At 34.6% G+C, this 25,861-nt stretch overlaps 3 protein-coding genes across 6 annotated transcripts; all 3 read right to left on the bottom strand.

Moving 5' to 3' along the window:
- Window positions 1-4,286: 4,286 nt before the first annotated feature.
- LOC142610242 (cis-prenyltransferase 4, chloroplastic-like) lies at window positions 4,287-7,190 on the bottom strand. 2 transcript variants are annotated; one of them, XR_012839796.1, is made up of 4 exons: window positions 6,694-7,182; window positions 6,521-6,588; window positions 4,790-5,634; window positions 4,287-4,505 (listed from the first exon to the last, which is right to left on the bottom strand). XR_012839796.1 is itself a non-coding variant. In XM_075782003.1 (3 exons), exons 1-3 carry the CDS (start codon window positions 7,117-7,119, stop codon window positions 5,187-5,189), a joined length of 942 nt encoding a protein of 313 aa, XP_075638118.1. In that variant the 5' UTR covers window positions 7,120-7,190; the 3' UTR covers window positions 4,583-5,186. The 2 variants fall into 2 exon arrangements, 1 of the variants encoding a protein (XP_075638118.1); XM_075782003.1 differs by lacking the exon at window positions 4,287-4,505 and having other exon boundaries at window positions 4,583-5,634; window positions 6,694-7,190.
- Window positions 7,191-10,825: 3,635 nt separating this feature from the next.
- LOC142610239 (protein root UVB sensitive 5) lies at window positions 10,826-16,361 on the bottom strand. Of its 2 annotated transcripts, none has more exons than XM_075782000.1 (15): window positions 16,039-16,361; window positions 15,456-15,515; window positions 14,729-14,880; window positions 14,367-14,467; window positions 14,142-14,200; window positions 13,870-13,916; window positions 13,710-13,788; window positions 13,545-13,617; window positions 13,247-13,336; window positions 12,446-12,505; window positions 12,213-12,326; window positions 11,926-11,986; window positions 11,717-11,835; window positions 11,520-11,612; window positions 10,826-11,452 (listed from the first exon to the last, which is right to left on the bottom strand). In XM_075782000.1, exons 1-15 carry the CDS (start codon window positions 16,209-16,211, stop codon window positions 11,222-11,224), a joined length of 1,512 nt encoding a protein of 503 aa, XP_075638115.1. In that variant the 5' UTR covers window positions 16,212-16,361; the 3' UTR covers window positions 10,826-11,221. The 2 variants fall into 2 exon arrangements, with proteins under 2 accessions (XP_075638115.1, XP_075638114.1); XM_075781999.1 differs by having other exon boundaries at window positions 15,396-15,515.
- A 670-nt stretch (window positions 16,362-17,031) lies between these two features.
- LOC142610241 (putative envelope ADP,ATP carrier protein, chloroplastic) lies at window positions 17,032-21,644 on the bottom strand. 2 transcript variants are annotated; one of them, XM_075782001.1, is made up of 10 exons: window positions 21,092-21,644; window positions 20,646-20,702; window positions 19,660-19,722; window positions 19,503-19,559; window positions 19,336-19,419; window positions 19,041-19,109; window positions 18,850-18,962; window positions 18,585-18,754; window positions 17,965-18,043; window positions 17,032-17,439 (listed from the first exon to the last, which is right to left on the bottom strand). In XM_075782001.1, exons 1-10 carry the CDS (start codon window positions 21,467-21,469, stop codon window positions 17,325-17,327), a joined length of 1,185 nt encoding a protein of 394 aa, XP_075638116.1. In that variant the 5' UTR covers window positions 21,470-21,644; the 3' UTR covers window positions 17,032-17,324. The 2 variants fall into 2 exon arrangements, with proteins under 2 accessions (XP_075638116.1, XP_075638117.1); XM_075782002.1 differs by lacking the exon at window positions 17,965-18,043 and having other exon boundaries at window positions 17,176-17,439; window positions 21,092-21,587.
- Window positions 21,645-25,861: the final 4,217 nt, after the last annotated feature.

A 25,861-nucleotide genomic window follows, 5' to 3' on the forward strand; every position in this document is an offset into this window, starting at 1 on the left:
TTTTAATTTTTTTTTTTAAGAATAAGGATTATCTAATTAGATTAAGGGTATTTATGATATTTTTTGAAGTCATAACTAACTTTCTAGATCTCTTAATATATAGAGATATAGAGGGGTAAAATGAAAATTTTGAAATATAAAATATAAATTTGAAAATGAATCAATCATAAAGGCAAAATAAAATGAAATATTTTAAAACGTGAAGTACTAAAATGAAAACTACCCCAAAATTTAAGGGCTAAAATAATTTTTAATGTGTTACCAACAAAGTTCTAATAGATAGTATTAACATGAAATATTGAAATTATTTTAATATTTGAAAGCGTAAATCAAAAGTTTTCATGGTTCAAGGACTAATTTTGAGGCAATTTTCATTGTTATTTGCATTTTGACTTTATATATAATTACTAAATAATTTTATTATTATATTCAAGTTTTATTGACTTCTATGTTAATGATGATTATATAATTTTTTTTGAAATAAAATATTAATGATGGCATGTAACAATGTTTATTATTTGATTTAGAAAATGAAATGGAATGAATTTATTATATATATATATATATATATATATATATATATATATATATATATAAAGTTATTTAATCTAAATAGTAACTTAGAAGCATGGAGCAACAATGATAATGAGGTAGTTTTATTTAGATAAGTAAAATAGTGAACTTAGTTTTCGTGCTTAATGATATAAATGGATAGCTTGGTATTAAAAAAAAGGACATGTATGGTAAAATTAAACAATAATTAGATATTTAATTTGAATTTAATATATAGATTCTAATATGATTTTGGCTTTAATATATATATATATATATATATATATATATATATATATATATTACAATAATTTTAAAAAGATAATTGGAATATATAGATTCCAAAAGTTTAAATTTCAAATAACAAAATCAGAATAGTCATTAGAAAAAAGATATTTTTATTGTGAGGGTTTTTTTTTCCCATTGAAACAAGAATGAAAGATATTATATTACGTATTATTGTGAATTTCTTTAAATTTTTTTTCATAGAAATATATATACATATTTCTTTTGAGATTGACTATATATTCTTATTGTGAAGTTATGGTTAAACTGAACGTGTCACTTCCTTCTTTATGGTTTATGCGTTCTACGTGCCTCATTGGGTGACGATAAGGGTGAAAATAGACACAGCAAAGGGATATTGTAGTTTGTATTATAGTAGTGGATAGAAGTATAGAACAATGGTAGTTGGAGATGGTGGTCGCAGCATCTGCCGACACGTGGACAGCATGCATGTTCTAGCATAACCGTTGCTGTGTGGAGCCCCAGTAGGTGGTTTAGTTTAAGCGCGACGCGTCGTGATTGGTAAAATGCATGGGCCCCATTTGGGCCTCAGCTGTACTCTATTTATATTGCCTAAAAAATGAGGTAGATAATGTTTCTTATGTAAATTGAAAAACATAATAAAAAAAATAGTTAGCTTATGAATATGTTGCCCCTTTGATTAGATTAAAGATCAAATTTGTCAATCAGTATTAGCTCTTAGCTTGATTTATGATGATTTATGTACGATAATGACAATGCTTTTGCTTATGGATAACCATATCCCACTCAAACAAGCAATAAACATCTTGTCCAATGATTCTACTATATTCTTTTTACAATTTTGCCCTTTTCTCCTTTCCCCACTATACCTCCTAGTGCATGACTGCTATCCCAACTCCCAAGACACATCCAAATTCAAATTTTGTGGATTATTGCAGTCTAAAAATGCCCTTCATATTATTTTTGTGGGGTCTGAGTTGTTTGTGTGTATACGTATGAATAAAAGTACCTCAAAACCAAAACACGGGTCTTGGATATTTTTGTTATCCCCAAAAATAAAATCCCAACTTTCCCTAAAATAATGCAATTTGATAAGAGATTTCTAGTAACGTTATTTGTATTTTTTAGAAATATATATAAGTGAAAAAATGCGTAAAAATACATATAATATTGTTTAAACGCTGAAAACTGTTGTTTAAACAACAATAACAAATGAGCCCTAAATGTCCAATGTTCATTTACTGTGGAGAGGTAAATGCTATTTGGCCATCTCCCATTGAATTATTGCAATGAATCATGGCAAGAAATTTATTTATTATATTATTAATGTGTTAATCACATTTCATTGTTAATGACTTCCTAGGGTTTTTCTAAAATTAGTAGTGGGCTTTGTAGCCAAATTGTTTACCTCCCCGTGGGATCTAAGCACTAGTATTAGGGTGTAAAACTTCCCAAGTTGCTATTTTATAACTCAAACCATTAAAAATATGCCTCAACTGGATTGCTAGATGCAAAAAATTATACTCACCAGCTAAAACATATATGCAACCTTACTATTCATAAGTTGTAAAGAAGAAATTAATTTTTAATCATGTGGTTGTGTGTGAAGAGAAAAAGAAAGTAGAAAGAAAGAGAGAGAGAGAAAATACTTTTTATTATTTTATTAAATAGTTTACATTATTTTATTAAGTTGTATGTAAAAGTAAAACTGGAATGTAAAGTAGGATGTAAAATGGGTTGGTAAAATAGATAAAATGGTGTTTGAGGATGTAAAATAAGTTTTTTTTTTTTTTTTTTGTATCCTCATATATTAGTGGAAAAAAAGGTTTAGCAATATATTATAACTATTTTTTTTTAAAAAAAATTCGAAAAAACTTTAGCATTTTACCAAACTTTTGATAAAAATCAACTCTGATCCGCATTCATGAGATTGGAGACTTGACAAAACTACAATTATTGGTCACTCAGCCATGCCAAGAACGTAAAAATTTCTAATTTTTTTCGGTACGCCGAAAATATAGAAAACTTTTGTTGGATATTGGACTTTATAGCCGGCAAGATTTACCTTCTTACCATAATTCAGAGGCTTAAGATAAACTTTCGGCTACTAATAATAATAATTTATAAGATGCTTAATATCAGCTGCGGTCCAATTACTAGCAAAAAGAAGAATTTTTAAAAAAAAAAGAAAAAAAAAAGGGTCCAATTGCGCTCTCACTGATTTGGACGTAACAGAGGTAGGCATGGCTCAAGTTTTTCTTTGCTCAAATCTTTTCTCAGTTTCTGTTTTCATGGGTACATTAAAAATAAAAAATATATTATTTGGATTCATATACCTTCACAAGACAACAAAACTACGTGGTTTTCACTATAATGATTGCCATTAACATCAATTTTTAAACGAAATGATTACTATATAATATAATAATTATCAATTGAAAAAAAAAATTGGAATAGATGGGACTATAATATCCGCAGTTATGATTACTTGATACACAATCATAATATATTTAGGCGAGGCAAAACCTTTATTTGAGGATTCTGTGTGCGTGTAATTATGAAGTGATCCAACCAACATGAGCCACACCCACATATGAATCTAAGCCCTTCATGTTGTGGCAATTAGTTGACCTTTGGGGTATACATGACAATTTTGTTTTTTAAAGAAAGAGGATAAGAATGTATTCAAATACATGGTGTTGAAAAATAATTGTTCTGATTTCATATTGACAAACTTTTAGGTGCTCACTTAATTATGACTTACCCAAAAAACATAATTTTAGGTGGTTGGGTTCATCTAGTAAAGCCGGTTGTGGGGACAACAAATAATGCTATATTATTATTTTTGTTTCTCTTTTTTAAAACAGAATATGAAAATACAAATAAGTCTCATTCAATGTTTATGTAGAATTCACACCGCAGACGACTAAATGAACTTATCTAGCAGCTCATATAAACAGTGGAGTAGTTTAATTCCGTAATGGTGAGGAACAATGAAGCATGATGTTAAATTATTGGTTTGGTGATAATGACATGCCAACCTCTCATTGAGAGGAGAAAAAAAAAAGATAGGTAAACTATACAGTGAGTAATATTGGAGAGAGCAACCACCATTTACTTGCCGATTTGACACACCAACTCAGCTACACCACTTTTGTGGGGTATGGAAGAGGGTATTTCATAGACACTGTTACTTCCAATTTTAGAAGTAAAATTTCATATGCCCCTTGCACCAAGTGTTTTATAAAAAACAAAGACGTGTACATTAGCTAGGATTACATCAAGAGAAAAGAATAAACAGAGAGGAAAGCAAAGTTAAAAGAGAGAAAAGAAAAGAAACAACAAAAAACAAGAAATCATGGCGTGCAAGACCCTTTTGGCTTAGATCAAGACCCACATAGCTGAAACTTACCCCCTAGCCCCAGAAATCAAAGAAGTAGTTTTCAAGTCAGATCAAATCAAGACCATTATTGGGGAATCTCTAACAGAGCCATATAATTTGTAAAAAACAGATGACAAAGCTGTCGTACTCAACAGTGTGGAGATTGTGCAAAGAACAATTTAGCATTGGCCAATTGTAAAATTATGATAGATACACAAATAAACAAGATCCAGAATGAAAACAAAGATCACTCACCAGCGGCCGAAAAGTCTCAATCTACACCACAGATCTACTATTGTCTAACCTGGAAAGAAGAAGAAAGTTATGTAAATATATATGGCACAACTTATAGTGACAAAGCAAGCTACAAAAGAAATATGATAACTTCGCACAGCTTTGAACACAAATGAGGCAACAGGAAATACAGCAGCAGCAACAGGATCATTATGAAACATTATAAATACCTTAGGCCTTTGGATAGAATACAATTAAAAAAATACATATGGCCAATCCTAGCTAATATGTTGAAGACCCATGGCTCACCCCAAAAAAATTTGGACTAAAGATTTGTTGTCACCATATATATACCTTAAGAATTTAATAGGATGCAATATGGTCAGTTATGTGGGCTGATATAGTCCATGTTATCCTAGTGACCTCTTACACTGCCAAAATGGTTACAGAAGAGAGCTTCACACTCTTAACAGAAGCAAGAATTGGGGTTCTTATAACAATGAACTTGCCATGGGGTGCCTTTGGAAGCAATATCAAGTCAAAAAAGATTTTGGCCTGCAAAGACTATATTCGATGGCCCTTTCCAGTTTCAGCTATATGGATGGACATAAAAAGTCCACCAATACTACCCAGTTTTCAGTATCAGAACTCTTCAACAACTATTGCTCTTAAATATTTTGCTTCGTGGCACCAACACTAGCGCATTTCTCTTTCAGCTTCTTACACAACACTGAATTCAAGAGATAATCACTTAAAAATCTCTTCCACCATAACGCCTCTGCCTTTGTTGAAATGCTTGTAAAGCCTCTAAAAACTCAACTTCTCCAAAATCAGGCCAGAGCGATTGTGCAAAGAATAACTCAGTGTAGGCCAATTGCCACAATAAAAAATTGCTAATCCTAAGCTCCCCACTGGTACGTATCAGTAGATCAGGATAGGGAAACTCGGTACAGTTTGTTTCCAGTTCCTCTTTAATAAGAGACTCATTGATATCATTGGGTTCAATTAGTCCATCCTTTACTTTTAAGGCAATCTTTTGGCAAGCTTGAACAATGTCATACTGCCCACTATAGCTAACTGCTACAATAAGTTGGAGTCCGCAATTAGTCTTGGTGGTCTCCTCGGTTCTTGTTATCAGCTCTTGTAGGGATCTTGATAGCTTAGAGGAATCCCCAATTACAGAAATTCGAATGTTTTCCCTGTCCCAAGCCAAAAATCAGCACAATTAATGTATGTCCACTATAAAAGACCATGTAATCTGTCAAGTCAATAATGCAACATACCTTCACTCGGATATAATATAATTTTTGATAGGTACCTTCACTCGGATATAATGAAAAAAGTATATGATTTAGATCATCACAACAACGATATGTTAACGGCAGCAAATTATACTCTTAACCAAAAAGTGAAATCCTAAATCTAGGAACTGAGAATCTCACTCCTGGTCTTAGCTATACCATTTTGAAATTTTAAAAGCAACTAGTACTGTCACTCCTATTAAGCTCAAACAATTTTCGCCCTTACTTTTAGTTAAAAATACGTAATAACAGCATTCTAAAGTTGCTAACTTGACCTAAAAGGTAACATTTGGAAACATCACAATTCTCGTGCATAATAACTTCCATCTACCTAAATGGAAAGCCAAACCCCATTTACAGTATCAGTTCACTTAACCACAAATATTGTTACTTTGTAACCAAATATTCAATTCAATACCCTTCAATGCAAAATATATCATCTTACAAATGCAAACCGAAGCTACGGATACAGATCAGGATCCTCTCCATTTTGCATTGATACAAAGAGTGTCAATTTCATGACAAAGATTTATTTTTTCACAAAATCTGATGTGATACACCACACCAATAAAAAGAAACCATCTCTCTGTCTAAAAGATGTAGCAATTGAAAATATGACATATGCTAAAAAGTCATTGAAAGTACCACCATAATCCATAAACACCTTTAAATTTTTAGAAACAAAAAACCAAAAAACTAAATCTTTATCATAAAATGATACTATCTCTCTCTGTCTAAAAGATGTAGCCATTGAAGGAAGTCAAATAGTTTCTGAAATGCTCACCTCAACAAGCTCCCCATTTCATCTCTCATTCCTCTTTCAAATAATTCCATCAAAAACTCAACTTCCGCCTGCATCATTAGACACCATAACTCTTTCAATCATTTCAAACCCAACAAAAAAAAAGAAAAGAAAAAGCACCAACATTTAAAAAAAAAAAAAACACACACACATACTTGAGGGCGAAACCAATTCTCACTAGAGAATGCGAAAACAGAGAGAACCCTGATTCCCAACTTGCAACACAGCTCCACAACGGATCGCAGTGACCGAACACCGGCTTCGTAACCCGACCCGACCGGCAAGCCCCTGATCCGGGCCCACCTCCTGTTCCCATCCATGACCAAAGCCACGTGTCTCGGCATTGACTCTGGCCGAAGACCCGCCGGCAATATATTTTCCTCCACCGGAGCTCCGGCGCCGGCGACGGTCCCATTGTCATGGAGGATGACGTGGTGTGCCTGTGAGGAGGCGCGGAGACGAGGAGGTGGTGGTTTCGGAGTCGGAGGGAGGACGTGAGGGCATGAGTGGAATTTGAAGCGAGGTGAGGAGGTGAGTGTGGTTGGTGAGATTGAGAGTGAGAGTGAGAGTGAGAAGAGCATTGGTATGTGTCTGTGACTCTGAGTGAATTCAATTTTTAGGGTTTTAGGTAGTGGAGAACTCTAACTGTAAGTCTGTAACTTCCTTTCTAGTTTGGGCTAAATCTTTTTGTCGTTGGTCAAAGCTCAAAAGCGCGCGCGCGCGCGAGGGTAGAGTGAAACCACGTGTACTCTTTGTTTTTTTAATGGACCGGACTGGACTGGACTGGACCGAATGGCAAAAAGAACTATACTATTTTTTTTTTTTTGAGAATCAAAAATATAATCTAAAAGAACTATACTAAACTGAACTAAATGGAATGGACCAAATTAGACTGAATAGTAGGTAATATATAATTTTTTAGGAGTATCTGTTTTTCATTCCTAAACTTTAAAAATTTTGTTTTTTGTTCTTAAACTACTTAAATTTTTTTTTTTCATTCATAAATTATTGTAAATGTTTTTTTTTTTTTTGTTCTTAAACTTTAAAATATATATTTTTTCATCTTTAAACTATTTTAGAAAGTTCTTTTTTCATCCATGTCTTTGTCTCCAAAGTCTAAGTATTCGTTTGATACGTGAGTTTAAACAACAGTTTTCAAGTTTAAAAGATTTTTTTTGGAAATATGTGTGGGTGAAAAAGTGTGTGAAAATACGTGTAATATTGTTTAAAAACTGAAAATTGTTGTTTGAAATCATATACCAAATACCCCCTAAACTATTTAAAAAAAAAAAAAATTGCTTACAAAGTTTGAGGATGAAAAAAATAAGGGGTGTTTGATAGAGTAGTTTGGGATGAGATTTTTGTAATTTTTTGAAATTTGTGTAGGTGAAAAAGTGTGTAAACTGTAAAGTTGTTTAAAATATAAAAATGTGAGTTTAAGATTGTATAACAAACAGCCCTAAAATTTTTTAATATTTCAAGAAAAAAACAAACTCTTGATAAAGTCTAGGAACTAAAATATTATTTTACCTTAATTTTTAATATTTTTATATTCAAGTAAAAAAAATAAAAAACCTTTCGTTCTCTCAGTCTGCCTGCCGGCCTCTAACGTTTCTCACAGTCTTAACTCCTCAGACTCTCTAACCCTTTCTTTCTCTCTCATTGTCTCTCCATGGTGCCATCGTCTCTTTGATTATTTTCTTCAATTGTAAAAAATTAAATTAGATGCTAAAAAAATGGATCAATATATTATTTGATATTTTGTAGGTCTATTGAAAACTAACTTGGTCAGAACTCAGAATAGATGAAGAGTAACTACACAAATAAGTATAATCCGTTTGAAAATCTTAAAAATTCATTTCAAAATAGTTTAAATATATTTGGTAATGATGTTTTCAAATAACAAATAACAATGACCTTCCCACCAGAAGGGTGCTTGGTAATAACTATTAAGTAAATCAGAGAGATATTCACAGCGACAAAGATATTAGGGAAATTGATACATGAACACCTTGATATATATATATATATATATATATATATATATATATATATAGTTTGTAAATATCAGCTTTACTATGATTGTGAGTGTTCTGTGATGCGTGGTGAATGGTTGAACACGTTGGACTATTATTCCTTTTTTTTTTTTTTTTTTTTGGGCTGAGAATACAATGAGAAAACATCCCAAAAATTGAACTTGGTCTTTTTTGAAACTTTTAGCTACCCAAAACTATTTGCCAAAAGCCCAATAGTTTGAAGCCTAACCGTGTAGACCCAAGACCGAAATCTGAACCGGAATGACCAGGATCAATTGGGACTAAACTAGTTGAAACTGGTAGCCTGTTCAGTTAGGTTTAGTCTAGGATTTATATAGATTGAAGTATTGAACATACTGGTCCAGTGAATTTTTTTTTCTCCATTAAACTTTAAATTTCTTAGAATTTCGTTAGTGGGCACATTGGTAAAACAAAGTTGGAAAATAACATCTCAAGTTTTAAAAACTCGAGTTCAGGGTGGAACTTGAGTCTTAAATCCTCAAGTTTCGGGGCAGGGAAACACCTAACGTGGACAATTTTCCACATGAAACCACATAGAACTTAAGTTTTAGACACTCAAGTTTTGTTTCTTCATTTTCTCCTTCCTTTCTTTGTTCTCCCTGTTATTCCTTTTATCCTTGTACCTCACCCATAGATTCATCAAATCTCGGCACCGAAGCAACAACCCAAACCCATTTCATAATATCTTGGCACTGGAGCAAAAACCCAAACCCAAAAATCACGATCTCGGCACCGAAGCAGCTCCTTTAGCTTGGGTTTGTTGATTTTGGCATCGGAGCGAGCTTGGCAGTTTGATGTTTCTGTCTGGTATTGTTGCTTGGTTTGGTTGTTTTCTGCGTTTGTTGTCTTTGAAAGTGGGTTTGGGGTTTTGAGAGTTAGAGAAATCGTTGGCCATGGTGATCCAAAGAGAATAGGGCGAAGGGGAAAACAGAGAAGGAAAAAACGAAACTCGAGTGTCTAAAATTCGAGTTCCACATGGATTTTAGACTCCACCTCAATTGTGCTGGCACATAGAACTTGAGTCTTTTAGGCTTGAGTTGCTACAATGAACTCTAGTCTAAGAGACTTGAGATTCTATTTTACTAAATTGTTTCTAACGCATACTAATTAACGATATTCTCTCCCGAATGCATGCTAGTTGGAAAATTACCTCCTGGTCTAGCCCTAAAAAATGCAAAAGACCCATTGGACTGGACCGTTTATACTCTTCTAGTTTGGATTGAGGGATACAAGAGAAAAATTATCCAGTGCAACATAAAGACCACATTATAAATATTCAAGTTTCCTCCTATCAATAAAATGACTCTTTTTTAGGTGCATGGAGGAACTTCATAGATTAAGTTAATAAAATAAAGTTAGTACAAAGCCTCTTATAATACATTCCCAAATTGTCATAAATCAAGCAAAATAGAAAAATCTACACGGAAAATATCAAATACAATCATACAACAAAATCTTGGTGAAGATCCACTTATTTTCTAATAAGAGCATCTGCACATTGATTAGTCTCACGGAAGCAATGCTTCACCTTAATCTGGAGTATTAGATTGAGGAAGTTTTTGCAATCCATTATAAAAGTTGCATGATGTAAATTGTTACCATATTATTCAATCACCTAATCAAATACTACTCTGGCATCAATCTCAATTTCTACCGCCAATAAATTGAGATTTGTGCACATCGTGCAACCATTCCAACCCAAAGCTCTGCATCAACACCAGTAACTACACCTATGACTTGGGTAAAACCCATAATCTATAGACCTCTATGGTCCCTGATAACTCCTCCACCGCTTGCTAACCCGAGTTACTGACTTTTGCCCACAAATTGATGGTAAAAATAAACTTACCTAAAAGTTCCAAACATTCACTTAGATTGACCAGGACATGGATGATACAAGCCCATCTCATCTTCTAGCGCTCTAAATTAGTGAGTTCATAAAATATACACTGACACACAAGGTTGCATTGTCTTCAACTGCAACATTTTTACACATATCAACCAGCAAGCATACTATTTGGTTTTCCCAACTGAAAGCAAAATTTCATTCTAAAAATTCTCCTAATTTCACACATGGGGCATTTCATGCAAAGTCTATGGGAACAGAAATTTTCTTGTGCAATGGATGTACATAGTTTCCCATCACATATGTGTGAAATCTACATATGTTGATCCTACATATATATGAGAAAGACGATGCATATAATATTTGATAGCAATTAAGTTGAAGTACAATAAAATCAAAAGAAGAAATAAATAAAAAGGATCCAAAATTGTGGTCCATAGATCTCTTCAAAACTTTGAAAGAGACGAAAATATTCGTTTACATTAACAAAACCTTGAGTCCATCTGAATCACCCCTCCTAGGACAGAACCGCAAAGCATGGCAGCCAGTCATTCAAGTCAAAGTGTCTTTTCTAGCCTAATGGCTCCCATAGTTCCATCCCATTTTTTTTTGGATAGAATGGGTGCAAGGAACTAGATACCTACCTCAAAAGGTAGCATGATGCATGGCATCGCCATGTCTGTTTTGGCTAAGAGAGTGATAGCCCACATTATGAGAGCATAAAGAAGCTCAGGATCACCCACCCCCAACAAGGAAGACAGATCACTGATACCTGAACAATCAAACAGGACCTGAATCATCAATGGTGATGTCCTTGGGGACCCTCAGATTTATTTTATGCATATCCCATCCAGCTCTATTTAGCTGTTCGATGAAATCCTCAAATCTATCTTCCATCTGCAATATGCTTTGTGCAAGCTGATGGAAGACATTATCGGAATTGTCCCAGTTCTCATGTAGCCAATAAGTCTGCCAGACACTACGCAAGACAGACATGCTTGTAGCTCCAACCTGCAGTAAAATCATGAGTTTGAACTCGGTTGGGCCCTATATCCTGACAAATAATTTACGTGCTTACCTTAAATGAGACAAAGACCTCAAAGTCTCCGCAAAGTTGGTTTACGAAAAGAATATATTGTTCATTTGCATATAGTTTTAAGAGGGCCTTCACCTGTTTCAAAATAAATAGATAAATAATAAAATAACCGCTTTACTGCTCTAGACAGCTGCTTTAAACTGTAACAAAAGATAGCTGCACAATAATCAATGTAATACCGTGGAAACAGATTTTGTTTCAACAACCATCTCCTCCAAGGATACACCGAATGTAATCCGTGGCTTCATGAATCTTTGCCATGATAAAAATTTTTCTTCCCTGTTGCATGCAACACATCCTGAAATCAACTTATCAAAAAGATGGTTCATTTTTGTAAACAAAATAATTTATTTGATGAGCAAAGGACTAAAGAGTGTGTAACTTTTACCTGGAACAGTAGCATGTAAAACATGTGATTTTACAAGCATACGAGCACGCTTGAGATTTATCTGTCAAGAAAGTAAAACAGAGAAAATAGTCCACCAACGAATCAAAATGGAGCTTCTGATTTCTATTTTTTACCCAAGAGTATGTTTGTATAACAGCCAATTTTTAAAAAATGAAACAAGTAGAATGCAAAATATCAAAACTCAACCCCATTTAGCATGCCTAGAAACCTCCAATATAAGCCTCTATTCTACGGTTAGATTAGGAACTGATACATCACATTCTTACTGTGTCAAATTGTAGAACTGAAAGTGATTGATAACGTAACCAAAGGTGCAGAAGCCGCATGCTCATCCATGTCAATACCAACACTGGATATGCTTTGACAAGGCCGGGTGTCTCCTGCATTCATGATTCTAAAGTCAATTAAATGCAACAAATCAAGAAGTCTTTTGGTTCCTTGTAATTCACATCACCATCAAGTGAATATACAAACATCATTTTGAAACTACATAACATACCAGAATCAGTATTCCCAGAGCAAGGCCAAGAAGCTGAGCTGCTACTTCCCAAACTTCCTCCTAAATCAATTATTTAATCAATCAACTGGAAAACATTTTCTTTTGCTTCAGAACTTATATATTTATACAAAGTGGGACTTCTTAGTTACAGTCCAAACGAAAGGGGATATCATTCCTCTAATAATGTGCATTGATCTAGCATTGAGAAAGTAATATTAACAAGAAAACGTTAAAAAAAAAAAAAAAAAAATCTATATCAAGAGATGGCTTATAATTTTCTCCTACAAACAAAACCTAAGCAAAAGTCAATTAAAAACATGAACTTTGTTTTAGTAATAAACAATTAGAAGTAAATTTCTTACTGAAAGAATTTCAGTCAAGTTACATTGATATAATTAAATATGGAACAGATTATACCAACTCCAAATGTCAAGCGTATATTGCTTGAGTGAAAAATACATAAAGAGAGAACTATTGGCTGCAGTTCCTCATTGGAATAATGACAGTTCAATTGCTTTTATTGTCAATTAACATCATAGGAGTAGGGAAAATTGGATTTAAAACCTCAATAGCTATGCAACATTCTAATGTTTCCCAACTAAATACTTCATAGTTCTAGAACAGGTCTATAGTAGCTTGGGTAATGACAAGAACTTTGCTTTGCAAGCTAGGAACTGTCATTAGAAATATTGATGGACCATATGGTTCCCTAGTAGATGTCTATCCATAGAGGGGAGTCGCCCAAATAATTGGGGTTTCCCTTTTTGAGTTTAGTCGATTAAGGACATTACAATAGCATACCTTGGCTGCAACCTCTCCCAGATTTCCTGAGATTGCAAAATGGTTTTGAATCACACGGTTTGAAGGATCTTTTAGCCCTCTTGCTACAGCCTGTTTAAGTTTCAATCTCAAGTAAATCAGTATAAGTCTAATCACTTAGCACATACTTATGGTGCACTTCTACATCTACAATAGCCATAATGTGTTACTGAAAAACAGTGAAAAAAAAAGAATTGATTGCAGAAGAATATTATGTACTTGAGTTCAGTATATTATCAAAATAATCAAGTGAAGCCTATGTAACACAGAAGCAAGATACCTTTGCAAGATTTCCAAGAGATGCCAATGGTAAAAAATAGGCAGGATACAGTGCAGTACTTAGATCGAAGATGCTGCATGATAAATTAATAGATTTAATGATCTATATTAAATCTAATCTAAAATTAATTTATCCTACATCTAAGAGAAAGCTCGTTACAAAGACCTTCCTGCACTGCCAATGAAGTCTGCATACATGCGCCATTGCTTTGGATCATCATCAAAAAGATTTCCAAACCACCCACCTGGAAAAGACAGTGAGTGTCACTGATAAAATCCAGCACAAAAACTTCTCTTCCTTCTAGCTATCTTTACTATTGCCAGACCAATCAATAAGCGTCCTACAGCTCCAAGGCCATCCTTTGACACCCATCTGCACAAATAGTCACATAACTTGAGTTCAATCCAATAAAAGACTAGTTTGATAAAGAAAAATTGCCTACATAGGAAGGCATACAGTCATACACAGAAACAAAAACAGATACATATGTTTAAAAAAATAAAGAGCACACACATATTTTCACTAGATAAGTACAAATACAAAACTTTCACAAAGTGTAATAAAAATATACACGAGATAAATCAAAGAGAAATTAACCTGATGGCAGCAGCAGAAGCAGCAGCAGTAGTTCCTGAGAAAGAGCCAACACCAACAGCCTGCAAGGAAGGGCAAAAGCAAAAATAAATGAAATATTTGGAAGGAAAAAAGAACCTCTATTAATATTCTAAAAATTAAAACATCATTTCAGCCAAACCAAACTCCTATTCCCCTCCTAATAAACATACCCAACCAAATGTACTGGCTTGAGTTAGATTAACATGCCTTAAGAAGACTTGATGTGACTAATGCGTGGCAGATCCAGGCCGTAACATTGGTAGGGAACTGTAACAACATGTACTGAAAGTAATCATCTGACACGGATCCTGCATGATTCATGGAGAACAGAAAGCAGGTGTTATTGTGAATCACGCAAAAGTCTATCACTCCACTTGATTACTAAAAATAAAATCTCTTAACTCAAAATCTGGCATTAATCTATTGGTTGTCTACATATAGTCTCAGTATTTTACAGTAAAATGTAAGAAGTGAGGGCACCTTCTGTGATGAATTACAAATAGATAACTCATAGAGAAAAATCATTAAATCTGGAAGAGAGAGAGAGAATAAAAACTGATGTTAATCACCTGGGAATCCTGCAGGTAAGATAAAATTTTTAATAGTTTCTGGAAGCCACAATAATCCAGTGTCAGAGGCATGCAAGTCCTGGAACCCATTAGTTACCAAACTATGCTCCTCAAGGAAAGTCTGTAATTGTGACTCTTCATCTAAAAAGTACCTGCTTGATATGTCAAGGTTCATGAGAAACAAACAAGTCACAGCCTAAACCTATGTTGGGTGCACTAGGATCCTTTCCATTTCAATTGGATTCATTTCATGGTTTAGATTAAATACAAACCTAAAGGTGTACCAAGTTTCACGTAATTTTAAATTTTAAATGACATAGCACCATATGACCTAGTAAATACAAGAAATAATATCTTAACTATGAAATGGACTCTCCATTTCACTTCAAATGGAGAGAATCAATGTCCATGTTGGGTTGCAAATATATGCCCAATTCTGCAATATCACAATTTGCTTTCTAATCACTGAATTTCAAAAGAAATGGCTCACCACATCATCCAAAAATGATCTAAAGTAGAGCATTTCATAATGAAATTCATTTTCATTTCTATTATTATGCTCCATATATTTTTTCTTTACTATCAATTACACTACATAAACTTGAAATGTAAATGAGCATTAGTAATCCTTGGTATGCTAGAACAATCTACAAAGTTTAAAACTTACAAAATATTTACAGTGATGATACAGGAATTTAAAAAGGGAAGAAAGCTGGTAAGTAAAGACCTCTTAGTGGTCCCATTGCCATATCTCTCCACCAATATCACCTGTGGCTGGCCTTGACCCCTAAAAGAAAATGAAAATCATGTCAAATTTTCAAATCAAAATTGTGAAAATGCAACAACAACATAGTCTTAGTCTCAGCCACCAAAACTTCAATATTGGCTATAAATCCTCAATAGACTAAATTGGGGTTAGTTGAATGTATTCTTCTCCATCCTTTTATCATCTCCAAAACAATGAGTCTATAGACACAAAATTTGCCTCATGTCCAAAATTTAGAAAGTGATGTTGTGAATTTTTTTTTATTTTTTGTCAAGAACAGTATCTATCCAAAATTATATTCATTTTCTCAACATGTCCGGTTTATACTTGGACATAATCAGAAGCACTTCAATGAAATAAAAAAATTGGCCTATCTTGGCTTATTCGAGCTAAGCTTTTATTCAAAATATTTCACTTTCAGAACCTTACACAACCATTTTCATACTTGAAGTAATATCTCTAATTTTACAAAAACATACCATGTCCTATGTATTTGCCACAAAGTAATAAACAAAAGGGCATGGTGGAATCATTTAGTTGGTACCTGACATGGTCAGCGTCTTCTCCTTCTTCAAGTTTGGGTTTCGAAGCTAAGCATTGAATATGAAAATGGCGAGGACTTTGCGTTTGTGTTTGTGTTGCTCTCCCAGTACTCCTAGTCTTTCTAGAAGATTCAAAAGCATGCGTTGGAAATGAGAGTCGCAGAGTGCAAGACATTGTTAGAGTTTGATTTGAGCTTAAGTGAGTTTTGCAGAGGTTTTTGATTTTCTGTTACTGCTTAGCTTTACACAATCCACAGACAGACACAGTTCCAACGTTTGAAGAACAAACTTAAAAAAACAAAGAGAGAAGCTTAGCTTAGCTTAGCATAGGTGTTACCTACCTTGGTCTCGTGGTTTCTCAGTAACCACCCAAATGTACGGCCTCCTTATTATATCATTACAGATCTGACTGATCAAGGCCCACGGCCCAATAATAGAAGACGGGTCAAGGCCCATCAAAGTCTCATACAGTTGAGGTTTTTATTTTAATTTTTTTAAAAAAATTTGATGGTTGGGCCGGGATGATTTGAAACTTGGATGTCTCATTTAGAGGTGCCAGCCATTTGAAACTTGAATGTCTCATTTGGAGGTACCAGCCAATTGAGTTATATGGCTAATGACAGAAAACCATATTTATCGATTTATATATTCCAGTTAAGTGCCTAGGTTAGTATTGTTGTTTTATGTTTTAAGTTTTAAGGTGGGTTTGAGACTGCATCTATAAGTTTCTTCTGCTCATCTCCTTCGTTCACTTAGCCCCCACAAAAATAATCCCAATATTAAAGAAGAAGAAAAAGAGCTGGGTTGGCTATGTGATGAGTCATCCGCTAACTAGGACGAATACAGTTCAACCTGATAACCCAGTGGTATTTTCACCTTCTGTGGTGCCATTATGGAATCAACTCCATGTCATGCTCATGCATCAAATGGCAGTTATCTTCAGTGATATGTATTACAGGAAATGCAGAAATGAGAAAAGTTCAAGGCAAATAAAAAGCCCCTGGAAACAAAGGAATCAATGGAAGCTCAAGAAGTTTTTGACTAAACATAATCAATACAAGAGGTAATTTGGTGGAATATGAATTCCACAAAAAATTGGCACCCTAACTACCACAAAAATTACAACCCCAGGATTCTTACGTTTCAAAAATTCTTGATACTACTTTTGGCAAACACAATTCCCAAAAATAATGGTGGCTACTTTCTATGGGTACATGATCTCCACAAGAAAAATGGGTAGGAGAATAATGGTTAGAAACACATAATGACATCAAAACCCCAGGCTTGTTCAATTACTGCCATTCTGGCTGTGCTTACTGCGATTTTCCTCCACAATTCTCTGAAACTCTTTCTCACTGGCGGCAATCAGGCGTTTAACAATGTCAAAGGTAGTGAGCCTAATGCTGCAGTAGGAAAAAAAATGAAAAGAATGTGTAATAAGCGTTGGGGCAATGACAATAGAAGTAGAAACTAAAGATAAGAATCAATTCTGCTTGGAATTTTTATGAGCAAAGATCCAATAATCTAAACAGCTCCAATACCAGGGAACTTTGACCAGTTTGGTTTTTTCCCAAAAGAGGGGAGATATTTCATCTCTAGCATTGAATAATGCAGAAAAATGATGGTAAATTGTACGTGTGAAATCCAACAAACAACAAATATATTTACCCGTTGTACAAAAACAGCACAGGAAAAATTGGACAAGCCAAGAAACAGTAAAATTATCGCAGTTTTATGGGAATGACCAGAAGTGAACTTGGTATTCTATAAAATGTTAATTTTACGGAAGCCCTTCAAAACAAAGCTTAAGTGTATATTAGCTTCAACAAAACTCATCCAAAGGAATTTACAGCCTTACTAATTGACCAATACAGGAACTAAATCGAAGGCTACATAATAGATAAGATGAAATTGCTAATAATATGAACCTGCTACTTGGTAAGGTTTTTAATGCATTTGGAAGAAAACCCCGGTACAAGCCAATTATTCCATCACGTGCCACAATTCCTGAATCAAAAATATTCTTAGATACAATGATCTTGATATTGACAAATGACAATGGATTGAATTTCTAACTTTCACACAAACACATGACAACATGCAACTTCATGTTTGAGAAATCATTGTAGGTTTTGCAAATATCAACAACTGAATTAAACCTGTAAATTCTAAAACAAGAGAGGTGCAACATAAATCTGTGTGTGTGGGGGGGGGGGGGGGGGGGTGATTGGTCATTTTCTCCTAAGGGGATAAATTTTGTCTTTCTGGATTTATGACAACAGAAGTATCTTGTACCCTTCCCAAGAAAAAGTGTGGATGGTAAATTCATACGTAAAATAAAATTATCTACATCAATACAAGAGTGTATATCTCTTGCAATCAGTGAAAAAGAACAAATATGTATTATGCACACACAAAAAAAGAAAGATCATATATACCACTTCTTTAGAGCTTCCTGTATATCACACGTATTGATGTCTAATGCCAATATGTATCAGGGCATATCATTCTTTGTTGGTGAGCATAATGATAACAACTAATTAATAACCTGGAAAGGCATCCAGAACAGTGTTGTATGGTGAACCCTTCATTTGCATCTGTCTTCTCACAGTGTCCAAGGGATAGCATGTGATTGTGGCAAGAGATGCTGACACCACAGCAGTTAGTAGAGAAGTTTCGGTCCTCTTTTGATATTTTTCTGGCAAAGACTTCTTCACCCTAGTATCCACACAAGATATCAATGTTTAATATACAACATTACACTGTATCCTCCTTCAACATGCTCCTTCAGTATACAACGTTAGAGGACTCACAAGTCAAAAATGCAAAAGTTCACAGCAATATAAGGAGCTATTCCAATAAGGGAAGGTCCAAGACCATAGTAAAATGAGGAAAATCCTTCCTCTCTCACCATGGTTAATGCAACCTGCAAACACCACATTTGATATTCATCTTCAAATTAAATGTCATCTTGTCATACATAGGACAAGAAAGCCAATCGTACCTCAGACATGGTTCGATACCCTGGTTCAACTGCCATGCGTAGCCTCAAGACATCTAAAGGGTATGTTATCTGCATAGAGACAAGAAGCTTTGAAATGCATATATAGAGTTATAGAATGTGCAGAAATGACAGAAAAACAAAAAACAAAAAACAACAGAAAATAGAGATAAATGGCCATGAAGCAGAGTGAAAGAACAAGGATTTACTAAATCTCAAGAGCACAAAAGCAATACACTTCCTACAACCTGATTGAACGCTAACAGGTAACAATCTGTCAAACTACTGCATTACTTACAAAAGTGGATGTCATGCCAGCACAAGCACCTGCTGCAAGTCTTCCAATAACAGAGAGCTCACCATCCACTCCCCTAAAAAGTTTCTGCAAGTTCAAATGTTGAACAAATAGTTCAGGAAATATGTAATATTGTGCTATGATTTGCTTCAAGATAATTTTGTATTAACCTTGTATGTTTCATAAGCAAAAAGCTGGACGGCACTGTAAGGTATGACCCGTATCACCTGAAAATTTTAAAAGAAGTTCTAACCAAAATGTAGCTCAACAAAGTCTTGTCAAAATAGCTGGAGGAATCTAAACTACCAAATGAACACACTATTAAACCTGAGGGAGGTTGCCTTTCCAGTATCCTCTGATCCCTTCTTCCTTCCCAATTAATGTTATGGCCTGCACTTTACGTCCATGTAGACACCGTCATTAATATGATACAACTTTTTTTTTTTATAGGATCGATATGATACAACTAAAAGAATAGAAGGTAACAAGATTCATAACTGAACCAATTTATTAGACACGTAGTGTTCTTTCACGCTTTCAATTATAATCAATTTTCTCTTTCATAGTTGCTACTACCATCACAAAAGCTCCCATGTCCAATACATAATAATATGAATTTCTCCCTCATAACAATCTTTCTCTTGTTTAAGGGAATAATATGAGAGAGAGAAACGAAGGATCCATTGTGTATTGAGTATTTAGCAAATGGCTAGCAGATCCAACAAGTCTCGTGATTTCTACTATGCTCATATTGTTTTAACAAAAACATAGAAACAAGAACAGCAACAGCAATCTCCTTTATCCCACCTACGTACATGGGGTTGGCCATGGAAACTTAGTTTCTCCATTCAACCATCTGTAGAGTGCAGATATTTCTTCATCACAAACTAGCATTTACCAAATATTTATACATTTCATCATTCATGCAAATTTTGCTTCTTCTTTTTTCATTTTTTATGTTGGTTGAAAGCTTTCTAGCACAAATCTAGTCCCTCTCATGCTCTGATAGAGTTTAAAAGCTGACGCTTAAGATTATTAATTTTCACTATACTCAGAAAATATTTAGTAACATCAAATTATACATCTATCCTTAAATAACATTATAAGCCAACCCATGTAAACAAAACCAGCACAGAAATAGTTAAGCCATTGTGTCCAATGAACCCTACAGGCATCATGGTAGATGAAATGAGTATAAATAGGCCGAAAACACATTAATAGCACCCTAGGTCTATATTCTTCTACGATTAATCATAGCCAAAATCTACATTTCGTCTATGCCAATTATTAGTCTTATGAACCACGAAACATACCTCGATGAAACCAATCGCCTTCTTAGCACTTTGCTGCCCGACCCGCACGCCATGAGTCTGCAACAAGACCACAATTCATGTCAAACAACTAACGAAAACCCCAACTGAACTAGAAATTCAAATCCCATTTGGACATTACAACACTCACCAATAAATACCATTAATCCATAATTTTCTTTGCCCCATAAATTTTAATCTTACCTAGAAATTCAAAGCAAACTATACAACAAGAACACAACAACACAGTCAAAAGCACAACCCCTTATAAATGAAACAGTAATCCCATCTTTTACATTAAAAGGAATTTCAAAAAAAAAAAAAAAAAAAAACTACAGTTACAATATCTTCACTACAATTGTAACTAACTAGAGTACAAAGAATATTTTACTGTACAACAAATTTTGTACAAAATTAAATTATTAAAAAAAAAAAGTGACAAACCTTACCTGCATAAGGAGCTTGATACGTTCAAGCGGAGCCGTGAAGGTCTTGGCGGCTGCGCCGGCTATGGCGCCGGCGCCGAAAAGCGCGGCTTCTTTGGGGACGTAAGCGGCTAAAGCCAGTGGGTGTTTGAGGAGCTGAGCCGGAGTCGGGTCGAACTCTTTTCTCTTTTCTGCCACTGCAAGGCAGGCGAAATTACAGCGATTGCCATTGGCAGTGGCACCGTCAGCAAGTCTGTTGTTAGTTGTGTAGGTGAGACACGTGGTCTTCCAGAGCGGTTGCGGTTTTTCGTGGTCCGAGGTGTCAATGAGACCGCAGTTGGAGTCTGAGGTTTTGAGGTTTGGGATGTTTCGGCAAACCAATACGGCTCTCTCTTCTCTCATGGTTTTGTGTTTTGTTTTTGTGAATGGAAATTTTGAAAAGTTTGGTACGGACAGAAACGGAAAAGAGATAAGGTAGTGAGGTAGTTGCAGAGGGCGAGAGAGAAGAAGCAATGTAAAGAAATGAAAAAAAAAAGGTTTTATTTATTTATTTATTTTTGTTAAAAAAAATGGCTACAGTAACTTAAACCAGCATGGCTTTTTTATTCGGAGCATTAGAATTCTAAGAGGACTACTAATTTTTTCTTTTTTAACGATAATTCTTTATTATCAGGTCAAGACACTAATTAATTTTTGATATAAGTGGAAATGAGATTCAGATATTTTATTCAACCATTATAAACTTTACCAATTGTACTAACTGAAATCTGATTAGCAATTTGGGGTCTAAAATAACTCTCAAATTGTTATTTTAGATCTACACACCCAAAACTTAGTTTACCCGGTTGGCTATTGCTAAAATTGTTTTAAGGACTATGAATAGTAAGTTTGTAAACAGTTGAATCATTATACGTGTTGTTTACTTTTTTTAGTTTTTCCCTTCTCTCTTTTTTTATTTCTGAATTTTATTCTCTCCCTTCTCTCTTCCTCTCTTTATTTCTTATACTTTCCTTCTTTCTCTCTTTGTCACCACCACCCCTTACAATCTGGTGGCGGCGAAGATGGTGGTCATTGTTTTGTGGTGGTGGTCCTAGGTTTGCTATCCAACATCTCCTTTCTCATAACGATCCTCACTTTCTCTCTCTATCTGATCTTATGGGTATTTGTTGTGTTTGGTGGTGGTGGTGGGTTTTCGCAAAATTTTTCTTTTGGTTCTTTGAGTTTTCATGGATTTTGGTTCTTTTGGGTTTGGGTATGTGGTTGTGTTGTGTTGTGTGTTTGTGGTCGGGCTCTCATTGTGGATTTGCTTCACAAAGAGACTAGAGAGTGTGAGAGATGGGAAGGAGGACAGAGAAAAATGAATAAATAAATGAATAGTGTTGTTTTGATATGATAAATAAGAATTGGAATGTTAGGTGAATTGTAAAATAATATGCTACAATAGATAAAATAACGTCTTAGAATGTAAAATGACATTTAAAAAAAAAATTCCAAATTCAAATGCTCTAACCGCTCCGAAGCTAAAGCTTATGTATGCAATACAAAGAGTACAAGGGGCAACAATTTACTAGCAAGCAAGGGGGGACTCGAACACACAACCAAAGTTACATTGGCCAAGTTTCTTACCCCTAGACCGCTAACTCAGTTTGTGTTTTGTTTTTATTTTATGTGAAATTGTTTTTTTATTTTTAGTTTTTGATGGGATTGTGAAACTTTTTTGATTTTCTGTGAACAAGTGCATTTTAAAAAGTGTTTAACTAACGTATGCCCTTAGATCATATGTTAGTAAACCATTTAAAAAAAATTTGTATGCTCGAGCCATAGGCATTGTGAGTCAAATTAAAGATGGTGATAATCCTGCTTCTCTGATCTTGGCAAAAACTCTGATTTGAATACTGTGGGGGGTAAAAGCACTTGAATAAATGTTTGAACTTTGAGCCTGATTGATGGGTATAAGTCTGTTTGATTAGGGCATCTAGGCCTACAGGTCAGTCTGTACTATAGTGGTCCGAGGAGTTGTCCGATGAGGAGTATCTCCTCGGATAGGCCTAGTAAGGGCCCTAAGACTTGCTAAACGGCTTAGAGGCAGAATTCTGGAAGAACTGGTGGGTAAAAGTATGATCCAAGCACCCTTTAGAAGCAAAAACGTGTGAGAAATATCTGAGGAAAAAATTGCTACCACCACATTAAAGGCCCTGCATCTACCTCCCTAGCCACATTAATGGAGAAATGACCTCTGAACAATAGAATTCAGCCTTCCTGCTATTATTTGAAGACTTCAAGAAGGTGGTGGATGGGAGAAGTATCTGAGAGGAAGATTTGTGTGACACGTGGATGAAACATGGAAGAAGAAGAAGTATATAAGAAGACGAGAGAGGAAAGAAGAGGAGGATCTTCTTCTTGGTTAAAAAACTAAACCTTGTAATCTTTGGTATAGAAAGAGAAATACTATACAAATTGTCCTCGGCTTACGTTCGAGGAGGTTTCTTTGTCATATTTATTTATCACTTGCATAGATTGTAACACTCTAGCCTGTTAATCAACTTCCAATATCCCAAATCTAGGTTTCAAACCCATACTCTACAAATTTCATCGTATAAGGCTCATTGGGCCTGAGTCCATCACTTGTTTATGGGTTTAGGTACAAATTGTGCACTTACAAATGCTATGATTGGGTCAAGCAGGGAACTTGAGCCCATTCACACTCAGCATGCTCCTCACATTTAAGCTAATGATCCAAAGACATCTGAAAATCACAAAGAACCCAGAATGAAAGGAAACCAAACCATTGATTTTGCATTCTTGTCACATATTGGTACTAGATCTTACTGAATTTCAACTTGTTGATTGCAAGAATGGATCTTTTGAAATATCTAATGGAGAAGCCTCATTCTAATGGGGCAGTTGAGGCTGCTAACAAGAATATATGGTGAATCTTGAAGAAGAGTCATGAAATGCAAAAGGGTTGCGTAAGCCATGCCACCCTAATCATAATTTTTTATCTGGCCAATATCCCCCAGATAGACCATGCCATTTGGACCAATGTAATGTTTTTATTTTTTTTTTGACTAGAACGTAATGTCCATTACATTATAAGTTGGAGGTGTAACATCCTAGTTGTGGGGAATAATGAAACAACAAACTCGAAAAAGTGACTAACCTTTTTGACAAAATTTTTAATTTCCCATAAAAGATTTATAAAACGGATGATTAATGTATGTCTTTAGAGCATGCATTAACCAGGAGAGATTTTGTAGGTTAGCACGGTGAGGGGAAAAAATATGATAAGTTAACATATAGTAGGAAAAATTATGGAAACTAGCATCTTGAGTTTTAAAAACTTGAGATTGATGATGAAAATCGAGGTTTTCAAACTCGAATTCTACTGCTGCCGTGGAGCAATTTAGCCACATAGATTTCGAGTCTATAAGACTCGAGTTCTAAAAAGCAAAACCGAATCTTTGAAACTCGATTTTTGTTGGACTTGAAGAAGAACAAACCTGAAGAAGAATGCAATACAGAAGAAGACGATTTGGTTGGAGATTCGCAATGCCGAAGAAGACGATTTGGTACTGGGTGGGTGATCTAGTTGGAGAAGAAGGCTAGTGGACGATCTAATCTTCAGCGACTGGGTGGACAATTTGGTCTTTAGCAACAAGGAAGAACGAACAAATGTGAGGAAGAAGAAGAAAGAAGAGAAAATAAAATGGTGGAACTCGAGTCTTAAAAACTTAAGTTTTACGTGAATTTTTTTTCCACATTAGCTACATTAGCTTACAAATCGAGACTTAGAAACTTGAGTTGTATCTTGAAACTTGAGTTTTAAATACTCAATATTCTAGTTTTTTAGATTGTTTTGAAATGTAATAGCTAACAAAATTGTTTGATATTTGAGGTTAATTGGAAAAAAAAATTTCATTAACCGGATCAAAAACTTTAAAAAAGAGGGCTTATGGTGCCGTCTCGGGTTTCACAAAAACAGATTGGACTGGTCCAAAAAGATTTAGCTGACCAAAAGGAACAAATGGGCTGGACTTAATAAATGAAACTCAAAAGAAAAAGAAACGCCGATGCCGTCACTGATTTGAGAAATTATTCCCTCACAATATATATATATATATATATATATTTTTTTTTTTGAAAGGTTCCCTCACAATATTGATATTGGGCTATACTATATATATGGGCCTGGACCATACATTTTTTTTTTCTTTTTTTGATATAGACCATACATTTGTTTCCTCACAAAAAATTATTATCAATAAATTTTACTTTTTATGCGAAGTCTTGCAAATGGGTTTGGAGTGTTTGCAAATCGCAAGTCCATGAGTCTATGTTAAAGTGTGCTATGCAAAAATCTAAATGCACGGGAAAGACACTTATGCCAATACCTGTTGAACAGAAACTCTTGCCCATGACTTCAAATATATATAACAAATAATGCCTATTGTCTTGACTCTTGAGTTCTCAAATTTAGCAGCTTCATAAAGTAGTCATTCCTTTTCTAGCAACAAATCAAACAAAAAATCGACTAAATAAAATTTCCCTAATTGTTTCTCAAAAAAATCAAATTTCCGTAATTAGTGCAAGACAGAACAAACTCAACCTACTACAAACTTCACTATCCAATGCACCCGCCTATGCTGTTACCCACTATTGCAAACAAATTCCTCCTTTTTGAACGAATTTATAACACCTTAAAGTTGACATGTAAATGATGGGGAATTATTGAGTACTTTCAGAGTACCATAATTGCGTACTTTTTTCTGTTACATGACTGTGAGTCTTGTTAAT

The sequence above is a fragment of the Castanea sativa genome, chromosome 9, assembly GCF_040712315.1.
Source record: "Castanea sativa cultivar Marrone di Chiusa Pesio chromosome 9, ASM4071231v1".
NCBI classification, from domain to species: Eukaryota; Viridiplantae; Streptophyta; class Magnoliopsida; order Fagales; family Fagaceae; genus Castanea; species Castanea sativa.

What these genes read in the sequence shown, in the direction of transcription:
- LOC142610242 (XM_075782003.1), bottom strand. Translation starts at nt 7,119, where the DNA reads ATGCTCTTCTCACTCTCACTCTCACTCTCAATCTCACCAACCACACTC. An exon ending in AGAATTGGTTTCGCCCTCAA is followed by an intron (nt 6,589 to 6,693) that starts GTATGTGTGTGT and finishes CTAATGATGCAG; the next exon opens with GCGGAAGTTGAGTTTTTGAT. An exon ending in GAAATGGGGAGCTTGTTGAG is followed by an intron (nt 5,635 to 6,520) that starts GTGAGCATTTCA and finishes GGCTTGGGACAG; the next exon opens with GGAAAACATTCGAATTTCTG.
- LOC142610239 (XM_075781999.1), bottom strand. Translation starts at nt 16,211, where the DNA reads ATGTCTTGCACTCTGCGACTCTCATTTCCAACGCATGCTTTTGAATCT. An exon ending in TCACATCAAGTCTTCTTAAG is followed by an intron (nt 14,201 to 14,366) that starts GCATGTTAATCT and finishes CCTTCCTTGCAG; the next exon opens with GCTGTTGGTGTTGGCTCTTT. An exon ending in AAACAAAATCTGTTTCCACG is followed by an intron (nt 11,613 to 11,716) that starts GTATTACATTGA and finishes ATTTTGAAACAG; the next exon opens with GTGAAGGCCCTCTTAAAACT.
- LOC142610241 (XM_075782001.1), bottom strand. Translation starts at nt 21,469, where the DNA reads ATGAGAGAAGAGAGAGCCGTATTGGTTTGCCGAAACATCCCAAACCTC. An exon ending in AGGCGATTGGTTTCATCGAG is followed by an intron (nt 19,723 to 20,645) that starts GTATGTTTCGTG and finishes CGTAAAGTGCAG; the next exon opens with GCCATAACATTAATTGGGAA. An exon ending in GGTATCGAACCATGTCTGAG is followed by an intron (nt 18,963 to 19,040) that starts GTACGATTGGCT and finishes TGGTGTTTGCAG; the next exon opens with GTTGCATTAACCATGGTGAG.